Source organism: Panthera pardus, unplaced genomic scaffold, assembly GCF_024362965.1.
Source record: "Panthera pardus isolate Hobbes unplaced genomic scaffold, ASM2436296v1 HiC_scaffold_9, whole genome shotgun sequence".
Taxonomy (NCBI): domain Eukaryota; kingdom Metazoa; phylum Chordata; class Mammalia; order Carnivora; family Felidae; genus Panthera; species Panthera pardus.
In genome coordinates this window covers 3,187,414-3,208,494 of record NW_026527024.1, presented here as the reverse complement: position 1 = coordinate 3,208,494, position 21,081 = coordinate 3,187,414, and the positions used below count along the sequence as shown (strand labels likewise).

Below are 21,081 nucleotides of genomic sequence, written 5' to 3'. Positions count from 1 at the left end.
GTGACAGGGGATCCAGCAGAGAGCCCGACACAGGGCTCGAACTCATAAACCGTCAGATCGTGACCTGAGCTAAAGTCAGATGCTTAACCAACTGAGCTGCCAGGTGCCCCCTAAATGTTTTTATATGCAACTTTTTTTGCCTTTTCTTCATCTAATATGGTATTGAGCCATCTTATTAAAACTTTCATAAATACTCTATTATATGAAAATATAATAGATATTATATATTTATATATATTAATTAGATAGTTATATACTAATTAGATAATATGTAAGGCACATTATATATCTATATATGTTAATTACATATATTATTTAAACTTCCCTCATAGACATATCTGGGTTTCACCTGAATGTAACAACAGAGTCAGTCTGCTTCATACTCCCAACAATCATCAAATACAATCTATCTGGACACAAACTTGGACACTTTTCTAGGATGCAGCTGTTTTCATTGGGTCTTGATGTTGATTTTGATGACGATGTTGATGGGGAAGAGAGGATGCGAGGTGGCTGTTTCTGTGTCCATCCCCCTTTCCCTGTCCTTAGTGCTGTCTGTCTTATTTCTCTCTTTCATCCCTCTTTTCCTTCCTACCACATTTGTTGCCGCAGCCTTGGCTGATTTTCTCTATTCTCTGCCCAAGAATATTTCTTGCTGAGGTGAGAAGTCTGGTGCCAGTAGGAATAGACACATAGACCGTGACAGGAAGAGGCCTAAGGGAGGACAAACTTGGGGTACAGTCAAGGAAAGGCCGCAAAAAAGAACATCCAGGCACTCAGAACCAGTCAAGGCCAAAGGTTAGTGCCATCTTAAGGCTCAGCAAAATTATAGCATTTACCTCATCTAGAGTTTTAGAGAGTTCAAGGTAGCTGCAAGAAGAAAAAGAAGGTGGGGTAGCAAATTGGAAAGTAAAATATAACAATATGACATAGTTCAGATAAGACATTTGGAACAATGTCCAGCACACAGTTATCGCTCAAAAATGCCAAGACATTGTTGTCACCATCATCATCACCATCATCATCATCACTGTTATTCTGTAGCCCTTTGGGGAATCTCTTCTTCTTGCACAGTCTTTCACATTTGGCTACTATTCCTAGGTTCTATTAGCCAAGATTTCCAATGATTTTCATTTGAATCAAGGCAGTGCCTTTCCAAGTGGAAAGTACAACACAAAAACATCATTTTCTTAAAAAAATTTTTTTTTTCCTCTTTGATACAACCTGACTTTTCCTTGTGCCAGGGGACTGATATGAGAAATAATGGGATACATCCAGTTGCCATATATAATTCCAGTGACTTTTCATTTCTGAGCTCATTGTATTTACTTAGAAACTTAGGATCATGTCTTCTTCCTAAGTCTACCTTCACTCTATGACGATGTCTTTCACAATTTTATAGAACCTGGAGCAGGTATCCCAAACACAGATTCCTCCAGTGGCCAGATGTCTAGAATAAACAATTGCATTGAGCCCAGGGGAGCCAATGTATACCCTGTGTAAAGGGGGCAGCAACTAGTCAGCTATCTCAGCACATAACCAGACAAGAAACTAGCTATAATCTCAAGTCTCCCATTTTTGAAATCTTGGAAACTAAAAACTTCCTTAACATTGTCAGAGGCAAACAAACACATCTGCAGACCACTGGTTTGCAACCTCTAACTCAAGGCATATTTATTTCCCATTCACAGGATCTTTTACCCCTTTTGGTTCAAGCTGAATTTCCAATCGCATAGTCCAGGCTAAGCTGCCATGAGAATGTCTTTACCCTGGGGTAAAGCCACCCACCCTCCTCCCCAGAGGAAGTAAAGAGGTTGCCTGCTGTTTTCTTCTAGTCCAGGAAATGCAGTACCAACTGAGAAATAAAATTGTGCCAACACATGTTGGTGGAGAATTAGAAAAATCCTCCTGTAAGGAATTATACATGAAGTGTTTAGGGAAAACAGTAACTCCACTTATAAAGCTAATTAATTTCCCAAATCTATTCCAAAAGAATTTGCTAGCAAGGGATACAACAGAAGAGATAATTAAGGCAGAATATTTCTAATTTTCATATTTGAAGAGAAGAGAAATGGAAGGATTTAGCTTTTTTATGAAATCAGAAGTTAAAAAGCAATGTGAAGCCTTGTATCAAAACACTCATGTTAAGAAACATTTTTGAGCCCTTTGTTAAATGAGTGAAAATATACCCCAAAGTAGCAAGATGATTTTCTTAGTATTGCACTTTGACTTTAAAAATCTCCATTTTTACTTATTAATGTAATATAATAGGTATAATGGCTAACTTCCAGCATGCAATTTTTGCGTGAGGATATGCAATTCAAGCTTATGTTCTGAAAGTTGACTTTCTGTTATTAACAATCTTGTGGTTTATTAATTGCAGAAAAACATTTGTGGTTTTATTGTCTTTTTAGTGACTATTAATTAGCATTAAAAGGATAACAAAAAAAACCCCACACCTTTCAGTGGGAAGTGACAACAAAACTTTGGAAATAAGGGAAGATAACTTTTTTTTATATCCCCAAAAAGGGCTAGAATCTTTTAACCCTGTTAGGTTGCCAACTGGTCAAAATAGAGAACTATGCCCTTTGGAAAATTAGCTAGGAGTGAGGAATTAGGTATAACAAAACCTATCAACGGTCTTTTGTTGTTTTGTTCAATTTAAATTTATATCAAAAAGTTGGACATCTATCCCAAACTTTTATTGATAATACTATATTACAGAGTAAAAACTATGGTACTTCAACAATTATAATCCTACAGCTAATTAACGAGTAAGTTCATATCTATGTTGAATTTAGAGAACAGTTTACTTTTTCATTTTATCCAGTTTTTTCTTGATGACCACGTTACTCGTAAATGTAAAAAAATTACATCTCTACACTCTATACATAGACGATCTAGTATATTGTTTTCTTCTCCAAGTGGTAGCTAAAACGCATTTAAAGGCTAGACTTTAAAAGGAAATAAACGTATTTTACTGATGAAATATGCCTTTGGTAAAGTAATAAAAATGAGCACAATGTTTTCCATTTAGACATATGCAAATGTTTAAGCACAATGCTTGCATGTATGTAAGAAATACGGCGTTTGTTTAAAGAAATATTTGAATGAAAAGGCAATGTTTTTATTTGTTCCATTCCATTGTAATGCTGCAAGGACACACTTCACATAATTACTATGGCAATAATTTAAATTTTGCGTTCCAATTTTAGGGTTTTCAATCTACATTTTACCCTTCGATTTTATACAATCTGGGAGTAGAGGAGGGGAGTTGGGTCATTGTTACCTAAAACAATGCATCACCTAGATCTGGGGGGAAATTAGCATAATTTGAATGGCCAAGTAGTAAAAATTAAACAAAGCATTGCATTTACTGTCCATTCAATGCAAAAGTTTTAAGCAAATTTGCATCGAGAAATAATGGAGAACAGGATCGATACATTAACATAAGTATTGCTAATTAGAGAGTGTGCATCAACATCCATTTTGAAGACCTTAAAAAGGCGGATACAGCTCTATTAAGGATCCATATTGAAGAGAAACGGACGTATGGCCTAAGCAGAAGTGCAAGGGCATAAATCCCACATGATGATGTTGGAGCAGATTTATAATCCCCGGGACTTGTATAGTGCTGACTTCTAATTGAGGCTTTTATTTCATTTCATTCGCCTGGAAACAATTCGAGAACTACGTGTCGGAGCTCAAGCAGGGAGAAGCGTCTGAGTGACGACAAGGGCCGGCCGGCAAAGCCTCCCCCTCCACCCGCTACACCAGAGACACAAAGCGCCGCCCCGCCGCCCGGGGCCCGCGAGCCGCCTGCTCTCCCGCGGGGACAGGTGACTGGGACGCACCGGGGCGGCGGGCCGCCCGGCTCTGCTCCGCGCACCTCGGCCCCGACCGCCCCGTGCTGCGGTCCGCGGGATCCCTCCGCCGCCCGCGGCTCCTTCCGCGCCAAGTAGTGCGGCGGCAGCCGGCTTCCGCGAACGCGGGGACTGGGCCACCGTTCCCCACGAACGAGCGGCGCCGTGGGGAGTTCGCAACTTTGCAGGGCTGCTCGGGAGGGGCGTGTTTTCAACTGCGGAGCCGCGGTGGGCCCGGCTGTCTCAGGGAGAGCCCGTGCGGACGAGCACCTGGGAGCAGAGGGAAAACCAGCGGCCGCCGCAGGGCCGGGGAGGCAGGTGTCCCGGCGCCCGCCCCGCCCCCACCGCCGGCAGGAAGAGGAAGCAGCCGGGCCGGCCCGCGGGCCACCCGCTGGGCCGCGCAGGGCGGGGGCGCCCTGGCTCGGGGAGGCGCGTGACCTAGTTCGCCCCAAAGTGGATTTGACAGGTTGTCAGCCAGGCTCCCCGCCCCCACCGCCTTCCGGGTCTCTCTCCCCAGGCGGCGGCCAGGACGGCCGCCCGCGCTCCCCGGCTCAGCCTCCTATTGGCCCTTTCGCAGCCTGGCGCCCCGCCCCCGGTCCAGCTCGTACTCCCATTGGCCTCGAGCCTCCCGGCGCCCCGCCCTTACCTCTGACTCCCCTCCCATTGGCCTCGAGCCTCCCGGCGCCCCGCCCCTGCCTTTGACTCCCCTCCCCCATTGGCCTCGAGCTGCCTGGCGCCCCGCCCCGTCGCCGACTCGCCCTCCCATTGGCCTCCGGCCCGGTGCCCACCCTCTCCGCGGCCCCTCCTGAGCAGCTCCGCCCGGCTGGCGGCTCAGCGCGAGGTCTCTGCCGGGTCCTTCGTGGCCGGCGTCCTCCCGAGTTCTCTTCCGGTCCCTCGCCACTTCGCTGCCAGCATTCCCCGTCTCCCTTCCGCGTCGCCCGCCACCCCGGGAGCCGAGCTCCGCGGGGCGCTCGCTGCCCTCCTGCGCCTGCCCCCAGCGCTCGGCGCCCTGGGCTGCCCGCGCGTTCGCCTCCTGCCCCTTTCCTCCTTTTTGCGTCACTCGCTTTTCCTTTCTCCCCGAGTTGGAGGCCGAAAACGCCTTCCCGGGTTTCCTCCCGGGGCCCATCTGTCGGGTCGTCCGCGCGCGTCCCTCTCCCCGCCCCACGCCTCCATTCCGCCCGCCCCCGGACTCGGCCGCGGGGACCCACCTCCCCGCGCTGCTGGGCGGAGGGCTGGCGCAAACGCGGTAAATATCAGCACGAAGATGGTTATTGCTCTGAGTTTGTGAAACGGAAAATGAGCTGGAACCCCCAGATCGACCCAGACCCAGGCTCGAGATTGAGTTCTTATAAAGGGCAGAGTGAGGCTGCAGCGACAAGAGTTGGTTGGCCCGACAGCGTAATTGGTTTTTCCGGGCGGGGAGGGCTACATCGATCGTTCATGCAGTGGTCTTCTGACAGTTTAAATTCTGGGTTTCCTCCAAAATTTGTGCAAGTTTTGTAAATGGCCGCTTTTGATTGTAAGGATAAATTGATAATGCTGAGATTTGGAGCTAATCGCCACGCAAGTCTTTCGGCTTCAAACCCTTGATTATCCAAACGAGGAAACTCCAGTAGCTTTCCCGAGGTCATTAAATTGGGAGATTTCAAACCCAACCTGGGGTCAAACCCCAGAGGTCCATTGGGCGAATCCACCATGGCTCTTTAATATATGCAGAAGAATGGCGGCAGACTGGTATTTCCAGCTGCATTGGCACCTTACAAAGCCCCCATCATGCCTTCCGAGGCCTTGCCTCATAGGATCCTGGCCGCCTGTCCAGTGTCAGCTCACCACACTCCAGGCACACTGACCACCTTTTCTGCCAAGCGCTTTTTGCCACAGGGCCTTTGCACTTGTTTCCTGACCTGTCTGGATCAGCTTTTCTTCATATTTCTATGGCTTAGCTCATGTGTCACCTTGGGCAGGCATTTCTGACAGTATCTAAAGTAGGACTCCTCCTGCCTGACCAAGTACATTTTATCCTATCACCCTGTTAATTCCTTCAGAGCAGGAGCACAGTTTGAACTCATCTTGTTTGTTTACTTGTTACGGTCTGTTTCCCTTCATCTCCCCTCCCCCATTAAGATGTGAGCACACCTTCCGGGCAGAAGGTATTCATCCATAAATCTTTGATGAATAAATGAATGGTATGTTTTCTGTGATCCAATGGGCTGACCGAACCGTCCGTGTCTGATTCTGCCAAAATAGCTATTCCGTTTGTAAATGTTTTGTGTTTCGTTAATGTGTGTGCTTTATTTCTGGCTTTTGTTTCACAAGAAGACTGAGTTGCCCCAAGGCCACCTTTTTGCCCACCTCTTTTCCAGCGGTTCAAACAAGTCCTCCCTGCCTTGTCCTCACCCTGACCCCAGGTAGGCAGGAACTTGGCAGGCAACGCCTTCTTCCTTCAGGGCAGTCTCAGAGGCTCTTTGCTTGATGGAAGGGTGGGGTGGGGGAAGGGAAAGGTTTCTGGTTCTGTGTTAACCTTCATGCTCAGCTCGGGCCCTGTCATCTTTCTGTCTTAGGCTGGAAAGCCGAAAGAAGGAAGCTTCTAGTTTCCCCTTCCTCCCCTTCAAACACTTCTGGGGTCAGCTCAGCAGCTAGAACTCTGATTTTTCTCAAGAATCTTTGCACCGGGGCGCATTCTCTACTTGCTGAGGCCAGGAGAGCCCTGGGTCAGTTGGTGGAAAGTTGAAATCTAATCCTCGCCTCCCCCAACAGGCAGTGTGAGCCCGGCAAAGTCTAGTAACTCTGAGTCTCAATGACCTCATCTGTCTTTGGCTATGTTGATTGTTCATTGTTAGGGACCTAGACGTTTCTTGGATTTTAGCTGCTAAAAACTATTGGCCCAAACAAGAATCCTGTGGCTTTTCCCCCTTGGGGCCACAGAGAGGCTGCCAGGAGCAATAAAGACAGTGCTTCCTGATTTATATCCAGTAGGAGAGAGGACACCTACATCCCTGATCCAGGCCAGATTCCACCAGTTCACCCCGGTTGGACCTTTTGGGCCTGGGCCCGGGCCCGGCCCTAGACCGGGGCCTGTCATCTGCAGCACAGAAAATGTTGATCAGATTAAGCCAAGCAGGAGTACATTCTCAGAGCGGGGGTAGTGTCCGCTCCCGATAAGTGTGTGTGGAAGCCAAACCTAAATACTTCCAGGCGGGCAGGAGAGGGAGCTGAGCAGGTATTTCCCAGTGCTCCTGTAGGTCATCAGCACAGGGCATGGCAGACGGGGACAGCTAGTAAACGCCGGCCAGCTCTGTCGTCAGCAAAGAGAACACAGCTTGGGAGAATTAGCCCGGCACCGAAGGGCATCCATCTCACACCCACTAACTGTGCAGTATCAGACAAATTATGAAAATCCTACCACTTTCAAAGGAGAAGAGGACTCACAGGTCATAGGGTTCGAGTCTTCATTGGACAGACTTGGAAATCGACCCCCACAGAGACCGGTCTGTGTCTCAGTTTCTTCTTCGTGAAGATCATACTAGTCCCGTCTACAGCCACGGTCATCACGTGGATCAAAGGAGGCAATGTTTTTAGAAAAGGTTTGAGAAAGTAACAAAAAATGCTATTCTTCTGCAAGGCATTTTGCTTTAATTATTATTAATACGGTAATAAAGCCTTACTAAAAAGAGAAAGGTCTCTAGGATAAGCTTCACTGACCCCCGGAAATGAAGAATAACACTTGGGAAAGAGGAAAGTGGGGCGGGGGTGCTGGCACCCGCTTGTTTGGTAGTTGGGAAGGTGTCGGGCTGCAGTTCAGGTGTGGCCTGAGCTGTGCCCATTAGGGAGTGGTGTGGGAGCGGCTCTTAGGTGGAGGGTGTGGTAGCTGGTTATAAATTAAAGTTCTCCTTCCTTGAGTGACTTTTGAGAAGAGGAGAGTCCCCTCTTTTGGGAGGACAAATCTAGTGCAAGGAAGAGGCAATCCGTCTCCGAGTAATCTTGTGTTTATGACCTACCGTCCTGTTCAGGTCCCCTGCAAAGTAGATGCCAAAGACAAGATTGTCATGCAAGAGATTTATAGGAGGAAGAAAGGGGAGAGAGTTGGAGTAGGCAGGGAGATCTGACCCCTGGGCAGGGAGGTAGAGGGGGCTGGGTGGGTAGGAAGTTCTCAGCAGTGTAGCTCAGAGATGGTTTTGGCCGGGCTGAGCAGAGTGCTGGAGCCCACCTTCCCTTCCCAAGATTAGGGTGCTGGATTCCAAGAGCAGTGACTGAGGGGCTCCGCCAGTTACCCTCCCTGCAGCAGGAGATGAGTGGGGTATTTTTACAGTCCCATACTAGCCAAGATTGCCTGCTTGAGATTCCTCGCCTGTTGACCAAGGGGAAATCTTGTTTCTGGGTAGTTCTCTTCTTTTCTTTACTTTTTTTTTTTTTTTTTAAGGACATTTTTAAGTAATGTCTATACCCAGTGGTTCAGTTGGAACTCACAACCCCATGATCAAGGGTCACATGCGCCAGGACTGAGCCAGCCAGGCACCTCTGGGTAACTCTTAATACTGGGTTGGTGTTTAATATAAATGTTCATATTGCAAGAGGAAATCCAACTGTACCCCCACTTTGACTTGAAACAAATAATTTATTTCCAGGACTCTCCACAGTCTACTATGCAGAATGAGAGAAATGTCTAACTAGCAGCACTTCCAGAAACCCATCGTTGGGGTGAGTCCAAAATATGAGTTTGTGAGGGTTCAGTAGACAAAGGAAGAGGGGAAAGTTCGTGAAAGTAAAAAGCTGAAGAGATCTGTGAAAAGATCTCACTGTTCCATAGAGTGAAAAAAAAAATGGAAGAAATTTAATTTATGAAAAGGAAATACAGATTTGGGGCACAAAATAGGGAATGATTTTCGTGAACCGGCCAGGTAAAACGAACGCGTCCAAGAGGTAAAGGAAGGAGGCAGTACAGGGATTCCAAGGACCCACAGACAGGCAGAGGGGCTCAAGATGGCGGCCGGCCATTTCCGGTGTTTCCTTCCGTTCTGCGCGGACGGCGCATGCGCGAGACTGGTGGCGGCCTCGCGTGCTGACCTGTGCGGCGGGCTGCTCGGGCCTCGAGGAGGGGGAGGACCCCGGGCTGTGGAGCCTGAGGCCTGCGGGCGGCCGTGTGAAAGCTTGGCGTGACTCCACGCAAACTCCTGCACAAGCAGCCTCGCCCCGGACACACGGGCTTCCGTGGCCCGTTCGTGGAACCGTGGGAGTTGACCCGGGCCACAGTCACAGGGGGGGAGCGCGTTTGAGGAAATGGCGAGAGGCGTGTGGAAGAAGCTGCAGGAACACTTTGCCCCAGGCGTCCCCACCCAAGCTCGGTCCGGAGGGTTGCCGGTGAATGAAGCTGTCCTGATTTCCTCCTCAAGAAGAGGAGGAGGAAGAGGAGGAGGAAGAGGAAGAGGAAGAATACGTGGAATAAAAGGCAACGAAGATTAATCACTCACTGTAATGAGAACCAAGAGACGTCGATGGAAAAGTAGAAACCACCCACATAGAAATAAAGAAGTGGGTGAGGGGGTACGTGAAATTAACCGTAGAAAAAACCAGCACACGGAAAATAAAGGGGCAGCAAAGCGGTTATACCAAATGAGTTTGTCATATAACAGACAATGAAGTACATTGTAATAAAAAGGAAAAGAATATTTTCTCAGACTGTGTTTATTACATTAGCATTTCCATATTGTAAATCGTTAACGATATTCTCATTTGTAGGGTCTATCACGTCATAGGGCAACATAACAAATGTGTGCAAAAACAGAAAAGCTTGTGAGGAGAGCGTAAGCACACCAATCTCCATGGATGTTACCTTTATGCCGTGATGCTGGACATCTGAATCAGGACTTTAAATTTCCATGAAGAACTCATACAACTCAATAGCGCCCGGAAAAATTGGATTAAAAAATGAGCAGGCCTGAATAGACATTTTTCCGATAAGTACATACAAAGGTCTGCAATATCACTAATCATCAGGGGGATGCAAATCAAAACCATAATGATGGGGGGCCTGGTGGCCCAGTTGGTTAAACTTCCAACTTCAGCTCAGGTCATGATCTCACGGTTGGTGAGTTCGAGCCCCGCGTGGGGCTCTGTGCTGGCAGCTTGGAGCCTGGAGCCTGCTTCGCATTCTGTGTCTCCCTCTCTCTCTGCCCCTCCCCTGCTCATGCTCTGTGTCTCAAAAATAAATAAAAACATTGAAAAAAAAAACCCACAATGAGCTATCACCTCACAGCTGTTAGAATGGCTATGATCAGAGAGACAATAACAAGTGTTGACGAGGATGCGGAGGAAAGGAAAGCTTTGTGCATCGTTGGTGGGAATGTAAGCTGGTGCAACCACTCCGGAAAACAGAATGAAGATTTCTCAAAAAATTCAAAATGGAGCTACCATGCGGTTCAGCAATACCACTTCTGAGTATACACCGGAAGGAAATCAAGTCACCCTCTCAAAAAGCTACCTACACCCCCATGTTCATTGCCGCACTATTTACAGTGACTGAGATATAAAAACAACCTAAGTCCATTGATGGATGAATGGATAAAGAATATGTAATATGTATAGTCTTAAAAAGTAATATAAATATATAGAACGGGATATTATTCAGCAATAAAAAAGGAAATTCTACCATTTGCAGCCATTTGATGTACCCTGAGAGCCTTATGCTAAGTGAAGTAAGTCAGACAGGAAGACAAATACCGCGTGATCTCACTTATATGTGGATTCTAAAAAACAAAAAAACGGGCGCCTGGGTGGCTCAGTCAGGCGTCTCGATTTCAGCTCAAGTCATGATCTTATTGGTTTTTGGGCGAACCTGGCTTCAGGGTCCACGCTGACAACACTGAGCCTGCTTGGGATCCTCTCCCTCCCTCTCTCTCTCTCTGCCCCCCCCCCCCCCCGCTTGCACACACGCATGTGTGTGCCCTCTGTCTCAAAATAAATAAATAAACCAAAACCAAAACAAACATGAACTCATAGATACAGAGAACAGACTGGTGGTTGCCAGAGGCAGGGGATGGAGGGATGAGTGAAGGGGGTCCAAGGTTACAAATTTCCAGTTAGAAATACATCCTGGGGGTGTAATGTACAGCATGCCCAGTTAGTAATACTATAAAATACTACCGTGTTTTTGAAAGTCGCTGAGAGAGTAGATCTTAAAAGTTCTAGTCGTAAGAAAAAACTTGTCACTGTGAGGTGATGCGTGTTAACTAACCTTATTGCAGTAAGCATTTCTATCATACATAGATAGCTAGATATAGACTTGTAATTTTGTGTTGTGTACCTAAACTGGATACAATGTTACATGTCAACTACGTCTGCATTAACAACAACAAAAAAACCTTTAAATTTCAATAACTGGGTATATTTTGAAATGTTTCTATTTAGTTTCAGGAACTAAGGCATGTGCAGATTCTTCTCAAATTAAAATCTGATGTAAAAAAAAACATCACAAGCTCAGACAGTTGAGCGTCCCACTCTTGATCTCAGCTCAGGTCTGAATCTGAGGGTCGTGAGTTCAAGCCCCACATTGGGCTCCATGCTAAGCATGAAGCCTACTTACAACAAACAAACAAACAAATCACAAGCAATTTTGGAAACGATTTCGAAACAATATTGCAATAGATTATTATACCTTCTATAAGCAAATCCATTAATAAAACTGAAATAAGTGTTTAGTCAAAACAAATGCAGGAATGAAGTGTGAAGCTTGTAATCTTTCGCATCTAGGCAGAGAAGGCTGAGATTGGCGGGACAGATCGCATCTCTTCTGGAGGGGAAAACTTGTCCAGAGCTTAGTTGCCTCCCAAGGGGGTCAGTTCCAGGAAGCAGCCAGACTGGGGGCCTCGGGAATGCTGAGGTTCTGAAGTCTGGGCACAGAAGCCAGAACACGCAGGTGTTAAGATGTTTAAAAAGATTAATGATGATCTGGATATGAAAACGTGTTTCACTGTGAGTTCCGTACAGTATAGAAAGGCTACCTTCCCTAAACTCACTGGGATCTACTTTCCTTTCTTCTTGTTTTGATGTTTATTTATTTATTTTGAGAGGAAGAGAGAGTGAGCAAGCCAGGGAGGAGCAGAGAGAGAGTGAGAGAAAGAATCCTAAGCAGGCTCCACACTCAGCACAGAGCCTGACTTGGGGCTCGATTTCACGACCACGAGACCATGACCTGAGCCAATATCAAGAGTTGGACGCCCAATCGACTGAGCCGCGCAGGCACCCCGGGGTCATTTTTCCTCTCTGATGCCTTCAGTGAGTTCAAAGAAAACTTGTAGAGAGCCATTTTTTAAAACAACTTGGGTCATGAATAAAACCTCATCTTGAATTTGTGCTGCCTTAGAGAAAGATTACCATTGTTTTGCCGATCAGCATCTAGTCTGTCTTACTTAGCTCTGTAAGAACCGACATCACGCTCCCTTGGTGACGCGAGCAGGACAGTGTCTGAATTCCTTACGCAGTCTGCATCTGTACAGTTTGAATTTTCAAGCCCCGAACTCTATGTACAGACCTCATGATCTCTAGAGGTCATGATCTCACCGTTTGTGGGACCGCGCCCCACGTCGGGCTCTGCGCTGAGTGCAGAACCTGCTGGGGTTCTCTCTCTCCCTCTCTCTCAAAATAAATAAATAAACTTTAAAAAAAGAAAAGAACCCCTGGGAGGTGAGCCCCTCAGACATCTTGCCAGTATTTCCCTCATTCCCACCAAGCCTCTTCTTGTCCCTCCCCATTTAGGAAGGGATCTTTAGTGTGGGGGGGGGGGTGGAGAAGAGGGTTGATGTTGTGGGAGAAAAGTTAGCTCAGCTACTCTTGGAACCGCAGAGATTCTAAGATATGTGTCTACTGCAGGTTTCAGCATTTTAGTGCTACAGGGACACCTTGCCCCAGAGTAGTTACCTTAACGAGGTAACTGCTATTGAGGGGGAGTTTTCTTTCTTTTTTTTTATTCTTTTATTTTTTTTTTTTAATGTTTATTTATTTTGGAGAGAGAGAGAGAAGACCGCGAGCGGGGGAGGGGCAGAGAGAGAGGGAGACCCAGAATCCGAAGCAGGCTTCGGACTCCAAGCTGTCAGCACAGAGCCCGACGCGGGGCTCGAACTCACAGCCTGTGAGATCATGCCATGAGCCAACTGAGCCACCCAGGAGTTTTCAGTACGTCTCGGCAGGAAGGAGCCCAGCAGTTAGCACTTAATGTCACTCACAGCCCTCCTGTTCCCGGGGAAGCATCACCAACAGTAGGTCCTGGTTCCAGAAGGGCTCCAGCAGAGATGGGAGTGGCCTGGGGTGGGAATATTTACATCAGTCCAGCTGGCAGCGTCCCAGCAAATCTTCTTAAAACTAGTTTTGCTTATTTACGAAGGAAATTGTTGGGTCCCTGAGCCTTCATATCCTCTTTTCTTCCCATTCAGATGTCCCCAGTTTGGGGGTTCTTTTAGTATTTCCGTGGGTCCCAATCTTGGGTCCGTGCTCTCTAGTGCCCAAACGGATGGAACCCGTCCCATGGCTCAGCCCCAGCCTCCATCCCCTGAGCCAGACACTTCTCTCTCTCATTCCCCGGGACTCCGAAGTTCTCATTTTCTTCCCTATGTTCTCCGGATCTTGTTTCTTTGCTCTCCGTTGGCCAGATCATCTCAGAGGCCCATTAAATAGCGTCGCTAAGCTGGAAGGGATTGGGGACGGAGCAGTGAAGTCCACCAGCAGCAAGGTCCATAAAGCATGTGCTGTAGGAAGTGTCGTTTCTGAAACCCAGCTGCTCCTGGAATTTAGGAGAAGCACATCTTGGAAGAGAAGCACGTAGGCCACTCTGTGGGCCTTTGGAGAACTTAAGACCTTCCATCCTGTAACCCTGGAAGCAGGATCTGGATCCGGTAAAACTGAGGTCAAGTGCTGGTGAACTTCTCCACAGTCAGCAGGAGAAAAGAAACAACTACTGTCTGAGTCATATATTTTAACACTTCAACAGAATGCTTGATGATATTAAGAGGTTACGCTAAGCATAGTCAAGCTAGGGCTAATTGGGATTATTGCCTAAATCGGTGCTTCCCAAACTTTAATATGTACCCCATCACTTGGGGATCATGTTAAGGTGCAGATTCTGTCATAGTAGGTCTGGGGGGTAGGGCTGAGGTCCCACATCCGTGAATTGGTGACACGCTTCTGAGTGGTGATGCCATCGCTGGTTCAGGGGTCACGCTTTGAGTAGCAAGAGCTTAGAAGGCAGGCTGGAGGGAAGGAGATGTCCTCAACGGAAGCTACGAGAAACTCTGTCCCCAAGCACTTTGGGCTTGTAGTGAACTCCTCATGCTGGCCCTCTTCCTGAGCCCAGTCTGCTATCTGCCCACACTGGTCACCTTCACTGTCACACGACATTCGCCTCCCTTCCGGGGCTGCTAATGCTTTATCGAGTACGAGAAGGGGAGAGCTACTTTGGCTCCCTCAAGGAGATTGATCTGAGGGTCACTTGGCAGTTCACAGCGTTGAAGAGCCTCCCAGCCAGTCTTGGGATAGATGGGAATAGATAGATGTGATTCAGAGGCCTCAGCCCACAAGCTCCAGGACCCTCTGGCACATCCCATAAGATGCCCGAATTCTCTTTCTCCTCAACTTCCAAGTCTGGAGCAGGCGTTTTTGCCTTCAAAGTTCTCAGTGTATGCTAGTTGAATTTGTCTGCCATACCTTTCTTTGTCCCTTGTAAGGGTATCCTTGTTTTTTTTTTTTTTTTTAATGGGGCACCTGGGTGGCTCAGTCGGTTAAGCATCCAGCTTTGGCTCAGGTCATGGTCTTGAGGTTCATGCGTTCATGCCCCACATCAGCCTCTCTGCTGTCAACCTGGAGCCTGATTCAGATCCTCTGTTTCCCTCTCTCTCTGCCCCTCCCCTGCTCGCATGCTCTATCTCAAAAATAAACATTAAAAAGAATAAACTTTTTATTTATTTTGAAAGAGAGAGAGAGTGCACGTGGGTGAGAGGCAGAGAGGGAGGGAGAGAGTCCCAAGCAGGCTCTGTCTGCACCATCAGCGTGGAGCCTGATGCAGGGCTCGAACTCACAAACCATGAGATCATGACCTGAGCCGAAGTCAGAACGCTTCACTGACTGAGCCACCCAGACGCCCCATCCTTGATAGTTTTAAGTTGCATTTACGTATATATAATTTTGTGTGTGTGTGTGTGTGTGTGTGTGTGTGTGTCCAGGGGCAAAGGAGCCGGTAATGTTGTAATATGATGTCTCCCCAAATAAATTATCAAAAAATCCATTGTATATCAAACTTGGGACTTTTAAAATACATGGTCTTACATTGTTTGGACTACACAAGTCTTGGATATATAACTGAAATGTTCTCTATGAGCAGGAGCCATTTTTAAAATTTATTTTAATAAAATAAGACTTTTTGTCTAATTTTAAGAACACACTGTAGGAGCACCTGAGGGGACTCAGTCAGTTAAGCGTCCGATTTCGGCTCAGGTCATGGTCTCACAGTCCGTGGATTCGAGCCCCGCGTCGGGCTCTGGGCTGACAGCTCGGAGCCTGGAGCCTGCTTCGAATTCTGTGTCTCCCTCTCCCCCTTGCTTGCTCTCTGTCTCTCTCAAAAATAAACATTGAAGAAAAACACATTGTAAATTTTCACAAGGTCTTTTCAGACATACTTTCTTTGTAATCACAGGGGCTCTATCTCTGAAAACATCACAGTAGAGGGATGTATGATTGAGGCAAAAAAACAACGAACAAGAGAATGGACCTTCCTCTTCTATTTGCTGCGTAACTCTGGCCAATGACTTTTTCCTGAAGTTCAGTTGTGTCTCCTGCAGCTGAGAGATAGTCAAGCTCCTTTCTCATAAGTTTGTTTTGATGGTTAAATAAAATATATGCAAAGTGTGTTCGAACTGCTTTAAAAAATTTGCTATTTGTATCATCGTCCCTGTTACGGGATTTGAGGCTGTGAGAACAATATGGAACTTGACAAGGGCCGGGGAGAAATATGAAAGCACTTAGTCACCTTCACTAAAATATAGCGACGGAGACAAAACAAGGGCAGACACATCGAGGATGTTTTGTGTATCTTAAATGAGAAATAACGAGGATAGTTCTGTACATGTCCATGTTCCATTTCGTGCGCTCGCAGCTTTTCAGGATTTCACTTCTTCCAAGTCTTAAGGAACCTTGGCGCATTTGTTTTGCTTCGTTGAGGCTAATATGCCCAGTAGAAGACATTTGTTTCTTGAGGTCTTGAGTCTGGATCTTTTTCCAGATGTTTCAAGCCCCCCCCCCCCCCCCCCCAATGATGGTAAGAGATTGCAGCTTCCCATGACCTACACTTTGTCCCCAGGTTCTGCTTTTCTCCCAGAGGCAGGATAACTTGGATGGTTTAAGTAGAAAAGGCTTTGGGTAACGTGTGCTGCTCTGCTCCCGGCTCTGCTCAAACTCCCTCTTCAGCGCCCAGGGGTATCCCACCCTAGTCATAGCCCTCCTGGGAACATGCTGCCGGCAGGTGTTCCCCAGGTCTCCTCTCCTCACAGCCTCAGTGCAGTTCTGAGGGACGTGTTCTTTTGTTATCTGTGCCAAGAATTTATTTTACTTTATTTCTGCCTGCCGGTTCATTTTCCTTTCCCCCCCCTCCTCCTCCTCCCCTTTGCCTTAACAGAACACCCCCTTCTCTTCCCAAATAATCACAACGGGAATGCGCAGCCACTCCTGTGAGCTGGAACTGTGGTCTAGATGGCTAACGTGACATCTAGACAGAAATTGACATATATGAGGATATTGTGGGGGGATAACTCCAACACTTGGGAAAAGATTCCTGCACTTTTTTTTTTTTTTTTTTTGCATCCCCAAAGCCAAGGTACTCCATTAAAAAAAAATTTTTTTTAATTTTTTTTTAACGTTTATTTATTTTTGAGACAGAGAGAGACACAGCATGAACGGGGGAGGGGCAGAGAGAGAGGGAGACACAGTATCGGAAGCAAGCTCCAGGCTCTGAGCCATCAGCCAAGAGCCCGACGCGGGGCTCGAACTCGCGGACCGCAAGATCGTGGCCTGAGCTGAAGTCGGACGCTTAACCGACTGAGCCACCCAGGCGCCCCCCAAAAAATTTTTTTTTTTATAAATTTTTTTTTCCAACGTTTTTTATTTATTTTTGGGACAGAGAGAGACAGAGCATGAACGGGGGAGGGGCAGAGAGAGAGGGAGACACAGAACTGGAAGCAGGCTCCAGGCTCCGAGCCATCAGCCCAGAGCCCGACGCGGGGCTCGAACTCACGGACCGCGAGATCGTGACCTGGCTGAAGTCGGATGCTTAACCGACTGCGCCACCCAGGCGCCCCAAAAATTTTTAATACAAGTAAATCCTGCTCTTATTGGAGGAAAGGAACAGAATATGATGGAGAGAAACAGGAAATGAAAAAAGCCAAGAGTCTGAAAGGACATAAATCAATGAAAAGGACTTTTATCTTATGGTCCTTTATGTTGTTTTTGTCTGAAGAAACGGACTCTAACAGTACAAAACACGGAGGGAATAAAACACAGCAAACATCCATTTCGGGGGTGACTGTGCCTTCCTTGGCAATCCCCATTTTATTGAGGATGTTACTACTCCATCGTTCCAAGGAGCTGATCTTTTACAGGAAACAGGCATTCCTTGGCCTTCTTGGGGACAGGATTCGAGTCCTGTTGATACGTGGCGCTTTGCTTGGCCACTACAATTTCGTCTACGTTCATAAGCTGCAGTGTCACATCAGCTACGGCCCGGAGTCCCCGGGCTTTGGCTGTCAGGGTGTCCCACACCTCTTCCTGGGCCACATTTATTACCCCTTCGACCCCCACTCCTACCAGGAAGTTGCCAGCCTGGTGAGCTCTGTTCATTTCTGCCATCACTTGGGAGACGGCTAAGCCTGCGTTCTCTGCCAGCGTTTCAGGAAGAGACCGAAGGGCCTGTGCAAATGCCAGGAAGGCAGGACCATTAGGCCCTTCCAGTTTGCTTCCTTTTTCTGAGAGCATTTTCGCCAGAGCCATCTCTGTGGCCCCAGCTCCCGGAAGCAGCCTGGGATCCTGGCACAGCTGGAAGTAGGCATCGATGCCACGGTAGGCAGCCTGCTCCGCGCCCTGCAGCCCGTGGGCTGTGGCCCCCCTGAGGACCAAGGTAACGGCAGGGGTGCCCGGACATTCCCACTCAAACACCACGGCCAAACATTCCCCCAGCTCCTGCTGGTAGACCCTCCGGCACTTCCCTGGCTTCGGGGGAGGAAGCAGGTGACACATCAAAGGTGTGCCCAGCACCTCACTCAAGTAAACCATATCCCTCCGGGACGTGGCTCGAATCACCATGATGTTGTGCTTGTCAGCCTGCATCAGGGCATTCTCGTCGATGTCCCCCCATGCCACCGCCACGTTAATGCACGCGCTGGCCAGCTGGGCCACCTGCTTTTCTATCAACCGCTCACTTCCTTTCCTGAACGTGGCCAGGTCAGCGGGACCGGAGAGCCGGGCCGTGGCCGGTGCATTTGGACCGGCGGGACCAAAGCCGCAAACAAAGAGAGCCACTCTGGCGCCGCCGGGCACCGCGGTCACCTGCCCGCAGGGCTCGGCGCACAAGGCCAGCCCCGGGAGCAGGCACGAGTCCTCCAGCCTCCCCCCTCGCAGGGTGCACACGCCCACGCGCTCGCGTCGGAAGCCGCCGTCCAGCTCCTTGGTGGCCCAGCACGCTTGGGCCACCAGCTTGGTCAAGCAGTCGGCCCCGGACACGGCGTGGGTGTTCACCACCGAGTAGAGGGCCCCAAACGGATCCTCCAGAGGCCCCAGGGAGCGGATGGCCAGGGAGGGCAGCAGGGCCAGGGTCTCCGCGGCGGCCGCGGCGTAGGCCTCGCGCAGCTGGGAGCGGGTCAGGCCGGCGCGCAGCAGGTGCTCGGCCTGCAGGAGCAGCGCTTCCGCCAGCAGGACCACGAAGGCCGCGCCGTCGCCGCTGCTCTCCGCCTGCGTGTGGGCCGCCTGGCGCAGGAGCCGCGCCGCGGGGTGCTCCAGCTCCAGCGCGCGCAGGATGGCCGCGGCGTAGCCCGTCAGCACGGTGGTTCCTCTGGCGGTGACCAGGAGCTTCTGCCGGCCCTGGGGGCCGTAGCAAGGCCGGATGACCCTGGCCAGGGTCTGCGCCGCCGGCAAGCTGCGGAGCAGGTGCCTCCCCTGCGCCCGCGGGCTCCCGGCGCGCCGCCTCGGCCCCGGCCGCTCCGGCAGCCGGGCCCCCGCTGCGGTCCTGCCGGCCATCGGCCGCCGAGCCGGGCCGCGGGGACGCTCCAGGCGCGGCGGCGGGGGCGTCCGGGAAGCCGATCTCGGACACCTCTCGAGGGGGTGGGGGGGGGGGTGGGGGAGAAAGGAGCCGGAGGCCCGTCCGCCGGTGCGCGGGGAAGCAGGCGCGCCACGGTCAGGTGCGGCGACGGTCGGCGCAGAGCTCAGCCCTCAACCACTCCCCCAGCTTGATCTGCGAGGCGGCTCCCCACGTCTGACGCGTGGTAGCCGAAGCGGGTATTACCCTGATGGAGTCACAGAGTGGCACGGGGCACCCGGAGCAGAGAATGAGGTCACAGAAGGATGCCTCGAGTTTGGGAGGCCCCGGGGGCAGGCGGGAGGCAGACCAGGTCACCAGGCAGAGGAGGGACTCCCGGATGCGCCAGGGCCCAGGGCTTCATTGGAACTTTGGAGGCGGCGGAGGGCAGAGCAGGTGAAAATCCCCACCCACTTCCAATTCCAGACGGAGCTGGGGCTCCTGTGAGGTTTGTTGCAGGCTTCGAGAGGGAAACAGTGTTTCGTTTCGCTTCCTCGTGCGGGACTTTGTAACACTAGCTCGGTTTTACTGTCCGCCTCTGCCTCTGTGGCCACCTTATCCCTCTGTGCCGTCCGGCAGGTTCCTAACGGTGTCTACGGTCTGTCTTTCAGGTTGCAGGTGTGTGATGTCCTCCTTCCCATGATAATGATGTCACCGAGCTGGCAAAGGCGGGTCAACACAAGGGAGGCAAAGACGCTGACAACCTACAGGCAAACTGGGGAAATGTTTGCAGCTGAGTGAAAGTGACCAGCCTCCCAGAGGCGGGGAAGGTAGAATATTGCAGGGGGCGAATGTAAGGCGCCCGCCCCCCCCCCCCAACCTGACCCTCAGCCCTTAGAATTGCAGTTCCTCCCTGCGAGTAGCTCTCTTTCCCTTGCCCCCTCACTCCCTCCTTTCCTCCAATGGAGCCTGCTGGGGTAATGCTTGGAGCCTTTTCGGTTTAATAAATATTTATCGAGGGGCACCTGGGTGGCTGAGTCGGTTGAGCGTCCGACTCTTGATATTGGCTCAGGTCATGATCCCAGGGTTGTGAGATCCAGCCCCGCATCGGGCTCTGTGCTGAGCAGGGAGCCTGCGTGGAATTCTCTCTCTCTCTCTCTCTCTCTCTCTCTCTCTCTCTCTCTCTCTCTGCCCCTCCCGCTTTCTGTCTCTGTCTCTCTCTCAAAATAAATAAACATTAAAAAATAAATGTTTAGTGAGCACCCAGTGTGTTCAATGGAATGCGAACTCTAAGGGACAGGATCATGGACACCCAGGGAGGGGAAGAGATTTGCACCAAAGGAACACAACTTCCATAGGCATTAGGCGGAGCAGCAGCTGGAAGTGATGACGATGAAGATTATTAAGATTAGGGGAAAGAGAATCATTCCATTCACTTTCACTGGGAAAACCCCTTTTAAGTTTATTTAGTAGCAACTCCCCCCAAGGGGAGGAAAAATAGAACTCTGAACCTGATTATACCAGTATGGAGTCATGATTGTATGGTAAGCACTGTTTTAATATGTTTCCACAGACAAGATGATAGCAAGAAAGAAAAGGAAAAAAAATATCAGCAAAAGTGAAATGTAATTAAGGCTAAGATAGAGATAATTTTGGAGAAAAAAAAACCTTTTTCTTTGAAAAACAACTTGCTTGCTTTTGTAAAAATAATAGCTATTCATTACAAAAGTTAAAAAGAAAAAATACAAAGAAAGTGTCATTTCCAGCCCAGAGATTGCTTTTATTTTATTATTTTATGTTATTTTATTTTATTTTAGTTTAGTTTATTGAGAGAGTGTGAGCTGAGGAGAGGGGCAGAGGGAGAGAGAGAATCTTAAGTAGGCTCCATGCGGAGCCCCACTCGGAGCTGGATCCCACCACCCTGGGATCATGACCTAAGCCAAGATCAAGAGTTGG

At 49.1% G+C, this 21,081-nt stretch overlaps 2 protein-coding genes across 2 annotated transcripts in view; one reads left to right on the top strand and one right to left on the bottom strand.

The window, feature by feature from the left end:
• The window catches only part of XRCC2 (X-ray repair cross complementing 2), a 180,693-nt gene that overhangs the window by 157,467 nt on the left and 2,145 nt on the right, over positions 1-21,081 (top strand). The window contains exon 4 of the transcript XR_008420822.1: positions 19,797-19,955. The gene's annotated coding sequence lies outside the window, so the exon portion shown is untranslated. The remainder of the gene's footprint in view (positions 1-19,796; positions 19,956-21,081) is intronic.
• CCT8L2 (chaperonin containing TCP1 subunit 8 like 2) lies at positions 17,304-19,800 on the bottom strand. Its single transcript, XM_019424731.2, has one exon. It carries the CDS (start codon positions 19,125-19,127, stop codon positions 17,463-17,465), a length of 1,665 nt encoding a protein of 554 aa, XP_019280276.2. The 5' UTR covers positions 19,128-19,800; the 3' UTR covers positions 17,304-17,462.

Coding starts and splice junctions, on each gene's coding strand:
- CCT8L2 (XM_019424731.2), bottom strand. CDS start 19,127: ATGGCCGGCAGGACCGCAGCGGGGGCCCGGCTGCCGGAGCGGCCGGGG.